The sequence below is a fragment of the Bombina bombina genome, chromosome 1, assembly GCF_027579735.1.
Source record: "Bombina bombina isolate aBomBom1 chromosome 1, aBomBom1.pri, whole genome shotgun sequence".
Classification (NCBI taxonomy): Eukaryota; Metazoa; Chordata; class Amphibia; order Anura; family Bombinatoridae; genus Bombina; species Bombina bombina.
This window is the reverse complement of record NC_069499.1, coordinates 1,001,754,655-1,001,773,942: the sequence shown is the minus strand read 5'-3', so window position 1 is coordinate 1,001,773,942 and position 19,288 is coordinate 1,001,754,655. Positions and strand designations below refer to the sequence as shown.

At 41.6% G+C, this 19,288-nt stretch overlaps 1 protein-coding gene across 1 annotated transcript in view; it reads left to right on the top strand.

The window, feature by feature from the left end:
- The window catches only part of E2F1 (E2F transcription factor 1), a 157,773-nt gene that overhangs the window by 108,146 nt on the left and 30,339 nt on the right, over positions 1 to 19,288 (top strand). The window contains exons 3-4 of the mRNA XM_053712844.1: positions 8,865 to 9,084; positions 9,232 to 9,384. Coding sequence (XP_053568819.1) covers positions 8,865 to 9,084; positions 9,232 to 9,384 — 373 coding nt within the window. The remainder of the gene's footprint in view (positions 1 to 8,864; positions 9,085 to 9,231; positions 9,385 to 19,288) is intronic.

The window sequence follows — 19,288 nt, the reverse complement described above, 5'->3', positions numbered from 1 at the left end:
ACCTCCCCTGGGGAGTCTGTCCTCACAGGACCATCACGGGCAGGGGATTTTGGATATGACCCACCAGCAGGCTAACTGGCAGGAAAGGGGTGAGGAGGGAGTGCTATTTTTTCACAAGTAAATAACAGTGTAGTTTCACTGGTGAAGGCAGGCAAAGACAGTTCCAGACTGCTCCAGGTTGCAGGCTAGCTTCCGATGACTCTTTTTTCCCCCCCTCTACTAGGAGAGATATTGCGTTAAAGCTAGGGCCCAAGTTAAATGTTCAGCTCTAAAATTAGTGCAGCCTGTGAGCAAGTAATAATGGATGTGGTATGCTGCAGACTTGTGAGGCGTTTTCAGGTCTCTCTCTTTGCTTGTTTGCAGCTGAATGTAATGTCTTACATACCCCCAACTAGTCCCTTATAATGTCCCAGATGTCCAGAAAGTATTTGTGTGTTAAGATGTCAGAGAATGCTTAAATGCGTACCTTGAAAATGGCGGTTCGCGCCAAATCCCGTTTTTTTCCTGCTTTCCTTTTACATTGATTGCAGCAGGTCCTGTTGATTAATTGGGGGTAATTGCTCACTGCGTATCTTAGTCGTGGCCGGTATTATGGCCTCAGTGATGTTTGAAGGCCTCCGGTGCAACTTTCCGGTCCGGAGTAGGCCGCAGCCCCGGACTTTCCTAGTTTACTTCTGGAACTCAGGTCCGGATCGGATTCCGACTTCCACAACTTTGCGGTTTGCAAGCTGAATTCGAGTGTCCAGGCTGAGGGTGCTACTCTGTGCTTAGTAATAGCCTTTCAAATCTATATAGATCGCTTTTTGCCAGTTTAAAAACTTTTTCTCTCAGGAGCTCTTCAAAAACACTGCTGCATCGATGGCTGGCTCACAACAATAGATATTTTGGTGCACATCCAACCACTTAAGTCCACTCTTTCATGGCATATTAGTATATGCTTCCGTCTGCCAAATATACTTACATAGCTTCTAATAAGATTGGGATAAACATCTCGCAATAATATGAGCTTATATTTGTGCTGCAAAAACAAATATACTTCTATCTGCTAAATATATTTACATAGTTCAAATAAAATTGAGATTAACATCTTGCAATAGTATTGACTTATATTTATGCTGCAAATTTTTTTTTGCTTTTTAAAAAATGCCTTTAAATGAAATGGGATCTTAGTCACACAATATGATCATATTCTGCTAAGCCAGTCTACCACTTACAAGGTGTCCCACATCAGACCGGTCCTATACTAACCAGTTTCCACACTGAAGCAAGTCATGTCTACACAGTGTGAAGCTTTCTAGCTTATTGAATACAGGTAGCCCTCAGTTTACGCCGGGGTTAGGTTCCAGAAGGAATGGTCGTAAATCGAAACCGTCGTAAATTGAAACCCAGTTTATAATGTAAGTCAATGGGAAGTGAGGGAGATAGGTTCCAGGCCCCTCTCAAAATTGTCATAAGTAACACCTAATACATTATTTTTAAAGCTTTGAAATGAAGACTAAATGCTAACCAGCATTATAAACCTAATAAAATAATCACACAACACAGAATATATAATTAAACTAAGTTAAATGAACAAAAACATTTGCTAAACAGCATTATAAACCTAATAAAATAATCACACAACACATACTTCACTTGTATTTTTCTGCAAACAGTTCTTTCTATGCATTTCAATCTGGACTGATTTATAGACAGGAAGATCTTGTTCCTTTGAAATCTGCTCGATAGCTCAGGTCTGGTTAAACCGATTAATTTCAGCTTGCTTGGCTTTGCTGCAACACAAGCGGACAGCTCCACCTGCTGGCTATTTTAATAAATGCACTGCTTCTCAATGCTTTTCAATAGCAGTCACATGACTGGAAAAAAAAGGTTGTTATTCTGAAACGGTGTAAATTGAACCGTTGTAAAACGAGGGTCACCTGTATATTTATCAGGAACACACCTGGGCTGGGTGGCGTGCAGTAACCAAAGGGGAGGGATTTGGTCAGCTCCCTATTTAAGAAATACAACAGAGGGTTTTTTTGGTTACGCACACCACAAAAGGACTGTTTAAACTTAATACACATATTGTGGGAGTGCTACCAAAGTGACCAAATAATTACAAAACAACAATAGATATTTTGGTGCACATCCAACCACTTAAGTCCACTCTTTCATGGCATATTAGTATATGCTTCTGTCTGCCAAATATACTTACATAGCTTCTAATAAGATTGGGATAAACATCTCGCAATAATATGAGCTTATATTTGTGCTGCAAAAACAAATATACTTCTATCTGCTAAATATATTTACATAGTTCAAATAAAATTGAGATTAACATCTTGCAATAGTATTTACTTATATTTATGCTGCAAATTTTTTTTGCTTTTTAAAAAATGCCTTTAAATGAAATGGGATCTTAGTCACACAATATGATCATATTCTGCTAAGCCAGTCTACCACTTACAAGGTGTCCCACATCAGACCGGTCCTATACTAACCAGTTTCCACACTGCAGCAAGTCATGTCTACACAGTGTGAAGCTTTCTAGCTTATTGAGTATATTTATCAGGAACACACCTGGGCTGGGTGGCGTGCAGTAACCAAAGGGGAGGGATTTGGTCAGCTCCCTGAGGAGGGGCTATATGGACAGCTTTTGCTGTGCTCTTTGCCATTTCCTGTTGGGGAAGAGAATATTCCCACAAGTAAGGATGACGCCGTGGACCAGAGACACCGTTGGAGAAAGAAATTTATCAGGTAAGCATAAATTCTGTTTTTCTACATGTATGGTAAAGCTGGTGCTGCTGCAGGAAACGTCCGTCGGGTAAGAGGGAAACAGACCCACTCTGAGTAGGGGAAGGTATGGAGCCAGCCCAGAAAAGCGGTGGACAGCCGCAAAAAGGTACAGAAAAAAGCAGGCGGCTACTGAGATACTGAAAAAGGTACTTTTTATTTCAGGTAAAAAGTTTGGCAAAAAGGATTAATATGACACAAAACACTAGGGAGGGAAACAGCAGACTTACATGTTTCACGCTGGCTAGCGCTTAATCATAGAAGCTGTTAGACAAGTGAAACCTGCTGTGGCTCTTAAAGGGACAGTGCACCAATCAAAACACCTCATATCTAAATTGGAACAGAACAGGTGTAACATAAATGTATTGTTTCTACGTATATGTCCACTGAGAGAGCCACAGATCAGATAAGAATAAAAATATAATGGCAATACTTGTGAAGATATGCAATCCAACCAAAAAACACTAGTATATTCAAAGCTAAATGACAGTATATTCTGTACATGAAATGTGATGTTAACACATATGTGCAGATTCTAAAAAAGCACCATATACAGTGATAGCTAATTATTGATAAAACAAAACAAAACTAGATTTGTGTCATATTAATCCTTTTTGCTTTTTGTCAAACTTTTTACCTGGAATAAAAAGTACCTTTTTCAGTATCTCAGTAGCCGCCTGCTTTTTTCTGTGTCTGTTTTTCTACATGTCTCTAAGGAGTATGTGTCCTTTCACGCCTTGAGCTGTCTTCCTGCCAGACAGCTAGACTACAGGTAAGTGCTTTTGTCTTCTAGGTATTGGAGACTTGCACTTCAGAAGAATATATGCAGTAGATGGGGATATTTTTTAAAAACCTTTATACAGGATTTTCTTTTGCAGTGGGCAGGCACATTATGTATGTTTAGACTAGGGGTTAATCTTCCCTTTATTGGGACGTTTTTCCTTTTTTGGGCTAATTTTGATGAAATACTTAGTATATGTGTGGCTTATGTTTTATACAGGCATTTATGTATAAATTTAAAATTTGGCAGTTGGTTTTCTTTGCTTAGCTAGAACAGGCTATCTGACAGACTGCTTGAGCGTTTGTGTAAATTAAGCCCCGGTGTTGTAGGCAGAGGGAAATGTGTGCCTTTTACTTGCTGCATAGTTTCCTCTCTGCCGGTCATGTGTCTTCTCTCTGCTGTTGGATATTCACAGAGCGGCGTCATTGAATTTGTCTCTTCCGTGTCGATCTACTATATGATTGTTTTAGACTTCTGGCAGCCAAATTGTGTATGTTATGGTAAGGCACCTCAGCCTGTCTGAGGTGTAGGGGGCCTGATTGGTTTATTATTTTAAAGATTTTTGCATAACGTTAAGTGTTTGTGGAATTAAATTTTTTTAGTGACTGCGTATTTAAAAAATGTATACTATTTGGGGATTTTTTTAATTTAGTATTATGGACATGGATCAAGACTGTCTTTTGACAAATTCTTGTTATGCCTTAAGGCACAGATTGTTTTGCCTATGCAATTCTGTGCTGCATGCTTAGCTAGGACACTTCAATTTAAAGATAAATTGTTGCCCTCTGAGCCCAATGTCTCTCAGGATGATGCTGTAAAGGCAATGCTACGGCTATCTCCTCAAATGTCCCAAGCCTCTATGGCTTCGCATACAGTGCCCTGCAGTTCCTCTCAGCCTCCTGGAGGAGTTTATTTGCCTGCTGACTTTGCTGCACAGGTATCTGCGGCATTATCTGCTTTTCCTATGCTGTGAAAACGCAAGAGGAAAATTAGACATTCCGATAGGTTTCTGTTCCACCTACTGCTACGCAGGTTGCCCTCCCTCATAAATCTGAGGATACGTCGGTAGCCTGTGAGGGTGAAATCTCAGATTCGGACAGTATAATTCCTTCATCTGATACTGAAGAAGTAAACTTCAAATTTAAGCTTGAACACCTTTGTGTACTGTTAAAGAAGGTATTGGCTACTTTGGGCGACTCCGATACTTCTGTCATTGTCAAACCCTAAAGTCTAGTAAATTTAATAAATACTATAGTGTTTCTTCCTCTGGAAGTTTTATCCTGTCCCAGACTGTGTGATGGAGATTAGTTCACAGGATTGTGAGAAGCCAGAGATTCCTTTCTCCCTGTCTCCTGTATTTAAAAATGTTTCCTGTTGCTGACTCCATTAAAGATTCTTGGCGCACAGTGCCTAAAGTAGAAGGGGCTATTTCTACTCTGGCTGAGAACTACGATCCCGATAGAGGATTGCTGCTCCTTTAATGATCCCATGGACAAAAAGATGGAAGCTTATTTGAAGATGTATGTTCATCAAGGTCTTCAATGGCAACCTGCAGTTTGTATTGCGACAATAGCAAGTGCGGCATCTTATTGGTGCGACGCCTTGTCTGAATCAATTTTTGTAGAGACTCTGTTGGAGGAGATCCAAATTAGGATTAAGGCTCTCAAACTGGCCAATTCCTTTATTTCTGATGCTAACATGCAAGTTGTTAGACTGGGAGCCAAGATTTCTGGCTTCACTATCTTAACCTGTAGGGCTTTGTGGATAAAATCTGGTCAGCTGATGTTACCTCCAAGTCCAAGCTTCTGGCGCTTCCTTACAAGGGTAAGACCTTGTTTGGACCAGGTCTGGCAGACATAATTTTTGATATGGGTGGAAAAGGGTCTTTTCTACCACAAGACAAGAACAGACCTAAAGGACGTCAAAGTAATTTTCGTTCCTTTCGTAACTTCAAAAGTCTTCCTCTTCCCTCTTCCAAGCAGGAGCAATCCAACTCTTCTTGGAAGCCCAATCAGTCTTGGAATAAGGGAAAGCAATCAAATAAACCCTCAGCTGAGTCTAAGTCAGCATGAAGGGTCGGCCCCCGGTCCGGGATCGGACCAAGTGTGGGGGACAGACTTTCCCTGTTCAAGCGTGGAGACGAGATGTCCCAGATCTTTGGGCTGTGGACATAGTATCTCAGGGTTACAAAATAGCATTCAAAACTTTTCTTCCCAGGGGCAGATTCCAACTCAAGATTATCTGCAGACCAGGTAAAAAGAGGCTTTCTTGAACTGCATGATTGTTCCAGTAAGGGAACAAGGTCTCAGATTCTATTCAAATCTGATTGTGGTTCCCAAAAAGAGGGAACTTTTCGACCCATTTTAGACTTAAAGTGCCTCAAGTTTCTAAGGGTTCGTTCCATACTTCCTTTGGTCCAAAAGGGTCAGTTCATGACGACCATAGACCTGAAGGACGCGTATCCTCATGTTCCCATCCACAGGGATCACAAATTCCTGACATTCGCCTTTCTAGACAAAACGTTTCAGATTGTGGATCTCGGGGAATTGCAGTGGCACCATACCTGGAGGACATTGGTTCAGGCAAACTCTCATACAGAGATCTTGTCTTTTTTTCTACATTCCCACGGTTGGAAAGTGAATCTGGAAAAGCTCCAAGGGTGGTTTTCTTAGGGACCATAATAGATTCCCTATCTATGAAAATATTTCTGACGGAGGTCAGAAAATCCAAAATTCTCTCCCCTTGCTTCTCTTCAGTCTACTGTTCGGCCATCAGTGGCTCAATGCATGGAGGTAATTGGTCTGATGATCACTTCCATGGACATCATTCCCTTTGCTCGATTCCATTTGAGAGCTCTGCAATTATGCATGCTCAGACAATGGAACGGAGACCATTCAGATCTGTCTGAGGATAGATCTAGACCAGTCGACAGACTGTCTCCCGTGGTGGCTTTCTCAGGGCACATGCTTACCGAGACCTTCCTGGGTAATTGTGACCACGGATGCTAGCCTGCTTGGCTGGGGAGCAGTCTGGGACTCGTTAAAGGCACAGGGGCTATGGACTCTGGAGGAGTCTGCTCTCCCCATAAATATCTTGGAGTTGAGAGCGATTTACAATGCTCTGATGGCTTGGCCTCAATTGTCTTTAGCCCGGTTTATCAGCTTTCAGTAAGACATCACCTCAGTGGCTTACATCAACCACCAGGGAGGAACTGAGTTCCTTAGCCATGAAGGAGGTGGCACAGATTATTCAGTGGGCGTAAGCTCACAATTGTTAATCTGCCATCCACATTCCTGAAGTGGACAACTGGGAATGGGATTTCCTGAGCAGACAGACATTTCATCCCGTGGAGTGGGCTCTCCATCCGGAGGTGTTCTCCAGGTTAATCCTCAAATGGGAAGTGCCGGAGTTGGATCTGGAGTTGGATCTGATGGCGTCTTGGCACAACGCCAAGCTTCCAATGTACGGTTCAAGGTCAAGAGATCCGCAGGCCGTTCTGATATATGCTCTGGTGGTTCCTTGGGATTTCGGTCTAGCATATCCGTCTTCTCCGTTTGCACTCCTTTCAGGAGTTATTGCTAGTATCAAACGAAAGAGCATCGGTAATTCTAATAGCTCCTGCATGGCCTCGCAGGATCTGGTATGCAGACCTAGTGAAGATGTCATCTCTGCCTTCTTGGAGGTTTCCTCTGAAGAAGAAGGACCTTCTTACTCAGGGTCCATTCCTCCATCCAAATCTCGTTTCTCTAAAGCTGGCTGCTTGGAGATTGAACACTTAGTTTTAAGCGTGGATTTTCTCAGTCATTGAGACCATGATCCAGGCTCGCAAGCCTGTTACTTGAAAAAATGACCATAAGGTATAGCGTAAATACTTTTTTTTTTTTTTTTATTGCTGTGAATCTAAGGGCTACTCTTTCATGCGGATAAGGCGGTTTTTCGTACTTAATTAGGGTTTCTTCCTAAAGTGGTTTCGGATAGAAATATTAATCAGGAAATTGTTGTTCCTTCTCTCTGTCTCAATCCTTCTCATAAAGAACGTCTGTAGCACAACTTGGATTTTCGGGTCAAAAGGCTACTTCTTTTTCCCTCTGGTTGAGAAGTATGATTTGTTTTGCTTATGAGACTGCTGGACAGCAGCCTCCTGAGAGAATTACAGCTCATTCCACTAGGGCTGTCTCCTCTTCTTGGGCTTTCAAAAATTAAGCTTCTGTAGAACAGATTTGCAAGGCTGCAACTTGGTCCTCTCTGCATAATTTTTTCAAACTTTCCAAATTTGATACTTTTGCCTCAGCTGAGACCTCTTTTGGGAGAGAGTTTTTTCAAGCGGTGGTGCCTTCTGTTTAGGTCTGCCTGTCCTGTTCTCTGTCCCTGTTCATTCTGTGTCCTCTAGCTTTGGTGTTGGTTCCCACTAGTAATTGAATGACGTGGACTCTCCATATCTTAGAAAAGAAAACTAAATATATGCTTACCTGATACATTTCTTTCTTTCCAGATATGGAGAGTCCACTACCCCACCCTTTATTAAGAAAGTTATTTTTGACTAAACCTTGGTCACCTCTACATCTTTGTTATTCCTTTTCACCTTCGGTCTAATGACTGGGGGTTAGGGGTAGGGGAGTGACACTTAACAGGTTTGCTGTGGTGCTCTTTGCCGCCTCCTGCTGGCCAGGAGTGATATTCCCACTAGTAATTGGAATGACGTTGTGGACTCTCCATATTCGGAAAGAAATTTATCCTGTAAGCATACATTTTTTTTTTTTTTTTTTTTTTTTTTCTTCTATTAAAGGAATACTGAACCCAAATGTTTTCTTTTCAGTAGAGCATGCAATATAAATCAACTTTCTAATTTACTCCTATTTTCTCTCACCCTGGGTAGTGCTTGCTGATTGGTGGCTACATTTTAGCCACCAATCAGCAAGCGCTACTCAGGTCCTGAACCAAAGATGGGCCGGCTCGTAAGCTCACATTTCTGCTTTTTCAAATAGATACCAAGAGAGCAAAAAAAATTGATAATAGGAGTAAATTAGAAAGTTGCTTAAAATTGCATGTTCTAACTGAATCCTGAAAGAATCCCCCCCCCCCCATGGTCCACAACTGCAATGTTTTATTAAATAATTTTTTTATATATATTTTTTCTCTATCGTAACTAATCTGTGTTTGTTACAGTAACTATGTGTGTGTGCATGATAATAAAAGATTTCAGGAATAAAAAGACTAGCAAGGAAATGCACCAAACCATTTAGTTCAGGCTCTTAAAGTCGATGGAAATTAAGTTTCTTGGGAATCATCTCTAGCTTTCCATTTGCAGCTGTAAAGTCTCCGGGGGAAAGATCACGATATGAAACATCCTTGAACCTCACAACCAAACGTTTCCTGGAACTTCTAAGCAAGTCTGCTGACGGTGTGGTAGATTTAAACTGGGCTGCTCAGGAGCTGAATGTGCAGAAAAGGAGGATCTATGATATCACTAATGTATTGGAGGGGATCCACTTAATAACCAAAAAATCAAAGAACCACATTCAATGGCTGTAAGTACTACAAACTGTTGTAATGTGTCTTATTTTATTTTTTATTGGGTTTTCCCTTCATTTTTTTTTTCTAGTTGCCACTTGTTTACTATACATTTAGCAAACTTGCTCTAAGCTGTCCTGTTTAACTTTAAATGTTTTTTTTAGGGGGAACCGTTCTGTTGCAGAGTCGAGCAGTAGGTACCAACTGCTTGCAAAAGATTGCCAGGAACTTGTCGCCAATGAGCAACGTTTAGATGAGCTTCTACATATGTGCACCACTCAGCTGAAACTGCTCACGGAAGAGGCTGAGAACCAGCAATATCCTTTTGTGGTGTTAGACAATGTTTTACTTCTTAAAGATAAAATGTGGTTCTTGAACGTATGGCAATGCCACAATGCATAGATAATTTAAATACATTCACGTTTAATATCTTGTAAATGGTTAGTCTTTGGCGTAGTCAAATTCATTTAAAACTAGTTCTTCTGACTTTTTTTTTTAAAGACCTTTTCCACCTCAATGTATTCACACGTGCAATAGTTTTGGCAGAGCATGTTACTCTTTAAGAAGCAGATGAATATGATATTACTTTAATTGCACTGGTGTGGCTTTTAAAAACTATTTTACATGGTTGGAAACAGAATTGGTTATAGGAAATAACGTAACAATTAAATAGCCTGACTTATAATGCTGCTCTGTCAGCATTATAAGTAGACTCTACCTGCTTCAAGAATCTGAAATAACATTTGAGTAAATATCTGCACTATATTGTAAAAACTAGTACATATATCATTAAAGGGACACTCAATCAAAATTAAACTTTCATTATTCAGATAGAGCATGCCAATTTACTTCCATTAACAAAATGTGCACAGTCTTTTTATATTTAAACAGTCACCAGCTCCTACTGAGCATGTGCAAGAATAAGTGTGTGTGTATTTGTGAATGGCTGATGGCTGTCACATGGTACAGGGGGAGTGGAAAAAGACACAGCTTTTAAAATTGTCAGAAAAAAATCTACTCATTTGAAGTTCAGACTAAGTGCTATTGCATTGTCTTATCTTGCATTTGTTGATTATGCAAATCTACTGTGTTGACTGGTCCTTTAAGTGCTCTACAAATACTAGGTGCCATAGGGTCTAAAAGGCCTGGTTAAATGATGATCATTGTCCCGGGGCAAAAATGTGATCACTAATATTTGCTGTATTACTTATAAAATAGATAACATCCAAATGAATGCATTTCTTCTACAAGATATGACGAGTCCACGGATTTCATCCTTGTGGGATTTATATTCCTGCTAACAGGAAGTGGCAAAGAGCACCACAGCAGAGCTGTGTGTGTATATATATATATATATATATATATATATATATATATATATATATATCTCTATATCTATATCTATATATATATATATATATATATATCTCTATATCTATATCTATATATATATATATATATATATATATATATATATATATATCTCCTCCCTTCCCTCCACCTCAAGTCATTCTCTTTGCCTGTGTTAGTAATAGGAAGAGGTAAAGTGAGGTGTTAGTTTTAGATTCTTCAATCAAGAAGTTTTTTATTTTAAAATGGTACCGGTGAGTACTATTTTCCTCAGGGAGAAATGGATTAAGGAATGAAGAAATTTTTCTGCCCTGAGGTTGATGATCCTAGCAGACGTTGCTATTACTGGGACCTGTATATTATGGGCTAAAAATGCAGCAAAGAATGGCAGCATGGTTGACACTGGTAACATAACGTTTTGATGAGGAAACGGTTTTATGTTTAATGGCAACATAACGTTTTTATGAGGAAACGTTTTTGTTTGATGGCACTGGAGGGTTTCACATGGCTTATAGGTGTTATTTGGGAATACAAAAAACCCACATGGCTAGTTCCTACACCGCTTTACATCGGTTTTTACTAGGCAGAGACATCGCATAGGATGGGCGGGGCCTATTTTCGCGCCTCAGATGCACAGTTGATTTTCAGATGAAGGCAGCAAGCTCCGGTGGGCCTAAGTTGAAGACATAGCCTAACGAAGTGATAGTGAGATTTCTCAGACCCCTGAGGGCAGGTAGGCTCCACAGCAGAGCTGTGGCGAGGTGCAGGGGGTTGCTATTCTATTTTTTTATAACTTTTTTAGGTAACATTTTTTTCTCATAGAGGGTTAATTGTCCCTTACTTGTGGTGCAATCCAAGTCATTCTGGAGACCTAACCAGGCCTGGAATAAAGGTAAACAAGTTAAGAAGCCCGCTGCTGCTACCTAGACAGCATGAAGGGGCAGCCCCCGATCCGGGATCGGATTTAGTAGGGGCCAGACTTTCTCGCTTCGCTCAGGCTTGGGCAAGGGACGTTAAGGATCCCTGGGCATTAGAAATTGTGACCCAGGGGTATCGACTAGAATTCAAGGATTTTCTCCCAAGAGGGAGATTTCATCTTTCACGTTTGTCTGTAGACCAGACAAAAAAGAGAGGCGTTCTTACGCTGTGTAGAAGACCTCTATACTATGGGTGTAATTTGTCCAGTTCCAAAACAAGAACAGGGGGGCAGGGGTTTTACTCAAATCTGTTCGTGGTTCCCAAAAAAGAGGGAACCTTCAGGCTGATTTTAGAACTCAAATGTCTAAACAAATTTCTCAGAGTCCCATCGTTCAAGATGGAGACCATATGAACAATTTTACCAATGATCCAGGAGGGTCAATATATGACCACTGTGGACTTGAAGTATGCGTATCTTTACATTCCTATCCACAAGGATCATCACCAGTTTCTGATGGAGGTCAAGTTAAAGATTCTAAATTCTTGCCGAGCGCTTCAGTCCCTTCTCCGGCCATCAGTGGCTCAGTGTATGGAGGTCATTGGATTAATGGTAGCGGCAATGGACATCGTTCCGTTTGCACGCTTTCATCTCAGGCCACTGCAGCTGTGCATGCTCAGACAGTGGAATGGGGATTATGCCAATTTATTTTCTCAGATAAATCTGGATCAAGAGACCAGAGACTCTTCTTTGGTGGTAGTCACAGGATCATCTGTCCCAGGGTCTGTGCTTCCGCAGACCAGCATGGGTTATAGTGACAACGGACGCCAGCCTCTTGGGCTGGGGTGCAGTCTGGAATTCCCTGAAGGCTCAGGGTGTTTGGACTAAGGAGGAATCTCTTCTAGCAATCAATATTTTGGAATTGAGAGCAATATTCAATGCGCTTCAGGCGTGGCTTCAGTTAGCCTTGGCCAAATTCATAAGATTCCAGTCAGACAATATCACGACTGTAGCATATATCAATCATCAAGGGGGAACAAAGAGTTCTCTAGCGATGATAGAGGTTTCAAAGATAATCCGATGGGCGGATACTCACTCTTGCCATCTATCGGCAATCTATATCCCAGGCGTAGAGAACTGGGAAGCAGATTTTCTAAGTCGTCAGACTTTTCATCCGGTGGAGTGGGAGCTCCATCCGGAGGTGTTTGCGGCATTGATCCGTCAATGAGGCACACCGGAATTGGATCTGATGGCATCTCGTCAGAATGCCAAACTTCGTTGTTATTGGTTCAGATCAAGGGACCCCCAAGCCATACTGATAGATTCTCTAGCAGTACCTTGGTCGTTCAACCTGGCTTATGCGTTTCCTCCATTTCATCTCCTACCTCGTCTGATTGCAAGAATCAAACAGGAGACGGCTTCAGTAATCCTGATAGTGCTTGCGTGGCCACGCAGGACTTGCTATTCAGATCTAGTGGACATGTCATCTCTGCCACCGGGGAAACTGCCATTGAGACAGGACCTTCTCATCCAAGGTCCGTTCCAACATCCAAATCTAAATTCTCTGCAGCTGATTGCCTGGAGATTGAACGCTTGATTTTATCTAAGCGGGGATTCTCTGAGTCGGTCATTGATACCTTGATTCAGGCTCGAAAGCCTGTCACTAGGAAAATTTACCTTTTAAGATATGGCGTAAATATCTTTATTGGTGTGAATCCAATCCAAGGGATACTCATGGAGAAGGGTTAGGATTCCTAGGATTTTGTCCTTTCTCCAAGAAGGATTGGAGAAGGGATTATCAGCTAGTTCCTTAAAGGGACAAATTTCTGCTTTGTCAATTTTACTACACAAGCGTCTGGCGGATGTCCCAGACGTTCAGTCTTTTTGTCAGGCTTTAGTCAGAATCAAGCCTGTGTTTAAACCTGTTCCTTCCTAAGGTTGTTTCAAATAAGAATATTAATCAGGAAATTGTTGTTCCTTCCTTGTGTCCTAATCCTTCGTCTAAGAAGGAACGTCTTTTACATAATTTGGCCGTGGTTCTGGCCTTGAAGTTTTACTTACAAGCGACCAAGGATTTCCGTCAAACATCTTCTCTATTCGTTTATTCTGGAAAGCGTAGGGGTCAAAAAGCTACGGCTACCTTTCTTTTTGGCTGAAAAGCATCATCCGTTTGGCATATGAGACTGCTGGACAGCAGCCTTCTGAAACAATTACGGCTCACTCTACTAGAGCGGTGGCTTCCACATGGGCTTTTAAAAACAATGCTTCTGTTGAACAGATTTGTAAGGCTGCGACTTGGTCCTCCCTTCATACCTTTTCCAAATTTTCCAAATTTTATACTTTTGCTTCTTCGGAGGCTATTTTTGGGAGAAAAGTTCTTCAAGCAGTGGTGCCTTCCGTTTAGGTATCTGTCTTGACCCTCCCGTTCATCAGTGTCCTGTTGCTTTGGTATTGTATCCCACAAGTAAGGATGAATCTGTGGACTCGTCGTATCTAGTAGAAAAGGAAATTTATGCTTACCTGATTGATTTCTTCTACGATATGACGAGTCCACAGCCCTCCCTGTCGTTTTAGACAGATTATATTTTTGTTTTCAAAACTTCCGTCACCTCTGCACCTTTTAACTTTTCTTTTTTCTTCCTATACCTTCGGTCGAATGACTGGGAGTGGAGAGAAGGGAGGAGCTATATATACAGCTCTGCTGTGGTGCTCTTTGCCACTTCCTGTTAGCAGGAGGATAATATCCCACAAGTAAGGATGAATCCGTGGACTCGTCGTATCGTAGAAGAAATCAAATTATCAGGTAAGCATAAATTTCCTTTTTGAGTACCCTGAGGTGCAGGGTCTGTTTCCATTGTTAAAGTCTATTTTTTTTTTTTAATTAAAATGTCTCTTTAAAGGGTGATTTAACCTTTGCTTATAGGGTGCAATACTTTTTGGCAAAATTAAACTGTTTTATATAATTGTTTAGTGATGAGAATCGTTTTTAGGGCAGTTCAGAAAAATTGTTGCGCTTTTATTTCTTAAAGGCGCAGTACGTTTTTTTCAAAGTTTTTTTGTATCAGTAAATAAGGTGATTAACGACTATTGTGGCTATTTCTAGTCTGTTTAACATGTCTGAACTTGAGGAAACTCCTGGTTCTATGTGTTTAGAAGCCCTTGTGGAACCCCCTCTTACTTTGTGTACCTCTTGTACTGAAAGGGACTTACAATGTAAAAAGCATATTTTATATAGACAGTGTGCCTAAGGATGATTCTCAGTCTGAAGAGAATCAGGATATGCTGACTAATTCTCCCCAAGTGTCACAACCATTAACACCCACACAAGCGACGCCAAGTTCCTCAAATGCGTCTAATTATTTTACTCTGCAGGATATGGCTGCAGTTATGTCAACTACCCTTACAGAGGTATTATCTAAGTTACCAGTGTTACAGGGGAAACGCAGTAGGTCAGGAATTAATGTGAATACTGAATCCTCTGATGCTTTGTTGGCTATTTCCGATGTGCCCTCACAGGGATCTGAGTTGGGGGTCAGGGAAATTTAAAGCTAGAACACCTCCGCCTGTTACTTCGGGAGGTCGTAGCGTCTCTGGATGACTGTGACCCTATTATGGTATCACCAGAGAAATTGTGTAAAATGGACAAGTATCTAGAAGTACCCGCTTACACTGATGTTTTTCTAGTTCCTAAGAGAATCTCGGAGATTGAGTGGGACAGACCGGGTATTCCGTTCTCTCCTCCTCCTAATTTTAAGAAAATGTATCCTATATCAGACACCATTCGGGACTCTTGGCAGACTGTCCCTAAGTTGGAGGGAGCTATATCTACCCTGGCTAAGCGTACAACTATTCCTATTGAGGACAGCTGTGCTTTCAAAGACCCTATGGATAAAAAGTTAGAGGGTCTTCTAAAGAAATTATTTATTCATCAGGGTTTCCTTTTACAACTGACAGCCTGCATTGTTCCAGTTACTACTGCAGCGGCTTTCTGGTTTGATGCCTTGGAAGAGTCTCTTAAGATTGAGACCCCTTTAGAGGATATTTTAGATAGTATTAAGGCTCTCAATCTAGCTAATTATTTTATCACAGATGCCGTCTTTCAAATTGCTAAGTTGGCGGCTAAAAATACAGGATTTGCCATTTTAGAGCGTTATGGTTAAAATCATGGTCTGCGGACGTGTCATCTAAGTCAAAGATTTTGGCTATTCCTTTCAAGGGTAAGACCCTATGTGGGCCTGAGTTGAAGGAAATCATCTCTGACTTTACTGGAGGTAAAGGTCATGCTCTACCTCAGGATAAGTCTGTTAAGAGTAGGGGTAAACAGAATGATTTTCGTTCCTTTCTGAACTTTAAAGGAATACTCTCTCCCTCCTCCCTCCACCTCCACCACTACGCTTGGACCAAGGGTAAACAACCCAAAAACCCGCTGCTGCTACCAAGAAAGCATGAAGGGGCGGCCCCCGATCCGGGACCGGATCTAGTAGGGGGCAGACTTTCTCTCTTTGCCCAGGCTTGGGCAAGAAATATTCAGAACCCCTGGACACTAGAAATCGTGACCTACGGGTATCAACTGGAATTCAAAGGTTTTCTCCCAAGAGGGAGATTTCTTCTTTCACGATTGTCTGTAGACCAGATAAAAAGAGGCGTTCTTACGTTGTGTAAAAGACCTCTCTACTATGGGATTAATTCGTCCCGTTCCAAGACTGGAACAGGGGCGGGGGTTTTACTAAAATCTTTTCGTGGTTCCCAAAAAAAGAGGGAACTTTCAGACCCATTTTAGATCTCAAAAGTCTAAACAAGTTTCTCAGAGTCCCATCGTTCAAGATAGACTATCCGAACAATTTTACCACTGCTCAAAATGGGTCAATATATGACTACCGTGGACTTGAAGGATGCATACCTTCATATTCCTATTCACAAGGATCATCATCAGTACCTAAGGTTTGCCTTCCTGGACAAACATTTTCAGTTCGTGGCTCTTCCTTTCGGGTTGGCCAAAGCACCCAGGATCTTCACAAAGGTTCTAGGGTCCCTTCTGGCGGTTCTCAGGCCGCGGGGCATAGCAGTGGCGCCTTATCTGGACGATATCTTGATTCAGGCGTTGACTTATCATCTAACAGTCTCACACAGACACAGTGTTGTCCTTTCTGAGAACTCACGGTTGGAAGGTGAATCTAGAAAAGAGTTCACTAATCCCACAGACAAAGGTTCCCTTTTTGGGAACTCTGATAGATTTTATAGCAATGAAGATTTTTCTGACGGAGGTCAAAGTAAAAAATTCTAAATACTTGTCGAGCCCTTCAGTCCCATCCTCGGCCATCAGTGGCTCAGTGTATGGAGGTAATTGGATTGATGGTGGCAGCAATGGACATCATTCCGTTTGCTCGGTTTCATCTCAGACCACTGCAACTGTGCATGCTCGGACAGTGGAATGGGGACTATACAAATTTATCTCCGATAAATCTGGATCGAGAGACCAGAAACTCTCTGGTGGTTGTCACCGGATCATCTGTCCCAGGGGACGTGTTTCCGCAGATCCTCGTGGTTGATAGTGACAACGGACACAAGTCTACTAGGCTGGGGTGCAGTCTAGAATTCCCTGAAGGCTCAGGGTGTATGGACTTGGTTGGAGTCTCTATTTCCAATCAGTATTCTGGAATTGAGAGCAATATTCAATGCGCTTCAAGCGTGGCCTCAGTTGGCTTCGGCCAAATTCATCAGATTCCAGTCGGACAACATCACGACTGTGGCTTACATCAATCATCAGGGAGGAACAAGGAGTTCCTTAGCGATGGCAGAAGTATCCAAGATAATTCAATGGGCGGAGACCCACTCTTATCTGTCGGCAATCTACATCCCAGGAGTGGACGACTGGGAAGCGGACTATTTAAGCCGACAGGCTTTTTATCCGGGGGAGTGGGAACTCCATCCGGAGGTATTTGCCTCACTGATTCTCCAATGGGGCAAACCAGAATTGGATCTGATGGCGTCTCGGCAGAATGCCAAGATATGGATCCAGGTCGAGAGATCCTCAGGCTGAACTAATGGATGCCTTGGCAGTGCCTTCGTCGTTCAACCTGGCTTATGTGTTTCCACCGTTTCCTCTCCTTCCCCGGGTGATTGCTCGGATCAAACAGGAGAGTGCTTCAGTAATTCTAATCGTGCCTGCGTGGTATGCAGATCTAGTGGACACGTCCTCTCTGCCTCCGTGGAAACTCCCAGTGAGACAGGACCTTCTCATTTAAGGTCCTTTCCAACATCCAAATCTAATTTCTCTGCAGCTGACTGCTTAGAGAATCCCGCTTAGATATAATCAAGCGTTCAATCTCCGATGCGGTCATTGACACGTTGATTCAGGCACGTAAGCCTGTCACTAGAAAGATCTATCATAAGATATGGCGTAAATGTCTTTTTTGGTGTGAATCCAAAGGCTATTCATGGAGTAAGGTTAAGATTCACAGGATTCTGTCTTTTCTCCAAGAAGGATTGGAGAAAGGGTTATCAGCGAGTTCCTTAAAGGGACAAATTTCTGCTTTGTCAGTTTTGCTTCACAAACGTTTGGCAGATGTTCCAGACATTCAGTCTTTTTGTCAGGCTCTAACCAGAATTAAGCCTGCGTTTAGACCAATTGCTCCACCCTGAAGTTTGAATTTAGTTCTTAGTGTTCTTCAATGGGTTCCGTTTGAACCCATGCATTCCATAGATATTAAATTGTTATCTTGGAAAGTTTTGTTTTTGGTTGCTATTTCTTCTGCTTGTAGAGTTTCTGAGCTTTCATCACTTCAATGTGACTCACCTTACCTTATTTTTCATTCTGATAAGGTGGTTTTACGTACCAAACCTGCGTTCCTTCGTAAGGTTGTTTCAAATAAGAATATTAATCAGGAAATTGTTGTTCCTTTATGTCCTAATCCTAAGAAGGAGTGTCTGTTGCATAACTTGGACGTGGTCCGTGTCTTGAAGTTTTACTTGCAGGCGACTAAGGATTTCAATCAATCATCTTCATTATTCATTGTTTTTTCTGGAAAGCGTAGGGGTCAGAAAGCTACGGCTACCTCTTTCTTTTTGGCTGAAGATTATCATCCGCCTGGCATATGAGACTGCTGGACAGCAGCCTCCTGAAAGAATTACGGCTCATTCTACTAGGGCTGTGGCTTCCTCATGGGCATTTAAATACGATGCTTCTGTTGAACAGATTTGCGACTTGGTCGTCTTTTTATACTTTCAAAATTTTCCAAATTTGATACTTTTGCTTCTTCTGCGGCTGGTTTTGGGAGACAGGTTCTTCAAGCAGTGGTGCCTTCCATTTAGGTTCCTGTCTTGTTCCCTCCCTTTCATCCTTGTCCTGTAGCTTTGGTATTGTATCCCACAAGTAAGGATGAAATCTGTGGACTCGTCATATCTTGTAGAAGAAAAGTAAATTTATGCTTACCTGATAAATTAATTTCTTCTATGATATGACAAGTCCACGGCCCACCCTGTCATTTTTAAGACAGATTTAGATTATTTATATATATATATATATATATATATATATATATATATATATATATATATATATATATATATATATATGTTTCTTCTGTTATGTGCGATCAGTCCACGGGTCATCATTACTTCTGGGATATAACTCCTCCCCAACAGGAAATGCAAGAGGATTCACCCAGCAGAGCTGATATAGCTCCTCCCCTCTACGTCAGTCCCAGTCATTCTCTTGCACCCAACGACTAGATAGGATGTGTGAGAGGACTATGGTGATTATACTTAGTTTTTATGACTTCAATCAAAAGTTTGTTATTTTACAATAGCACCGGAGCGTGTTATTACTTCTCTGGCAGAGTTTGAAGAAGAATCTACCAGAGTTTTTTACTATGATTTTAACCGGAGTAGTTAAGATCATATTGCTGTTCTCGGCCATCTGAGGGAGGTAAAGGCTTCAGATCAGGGGACAGCGG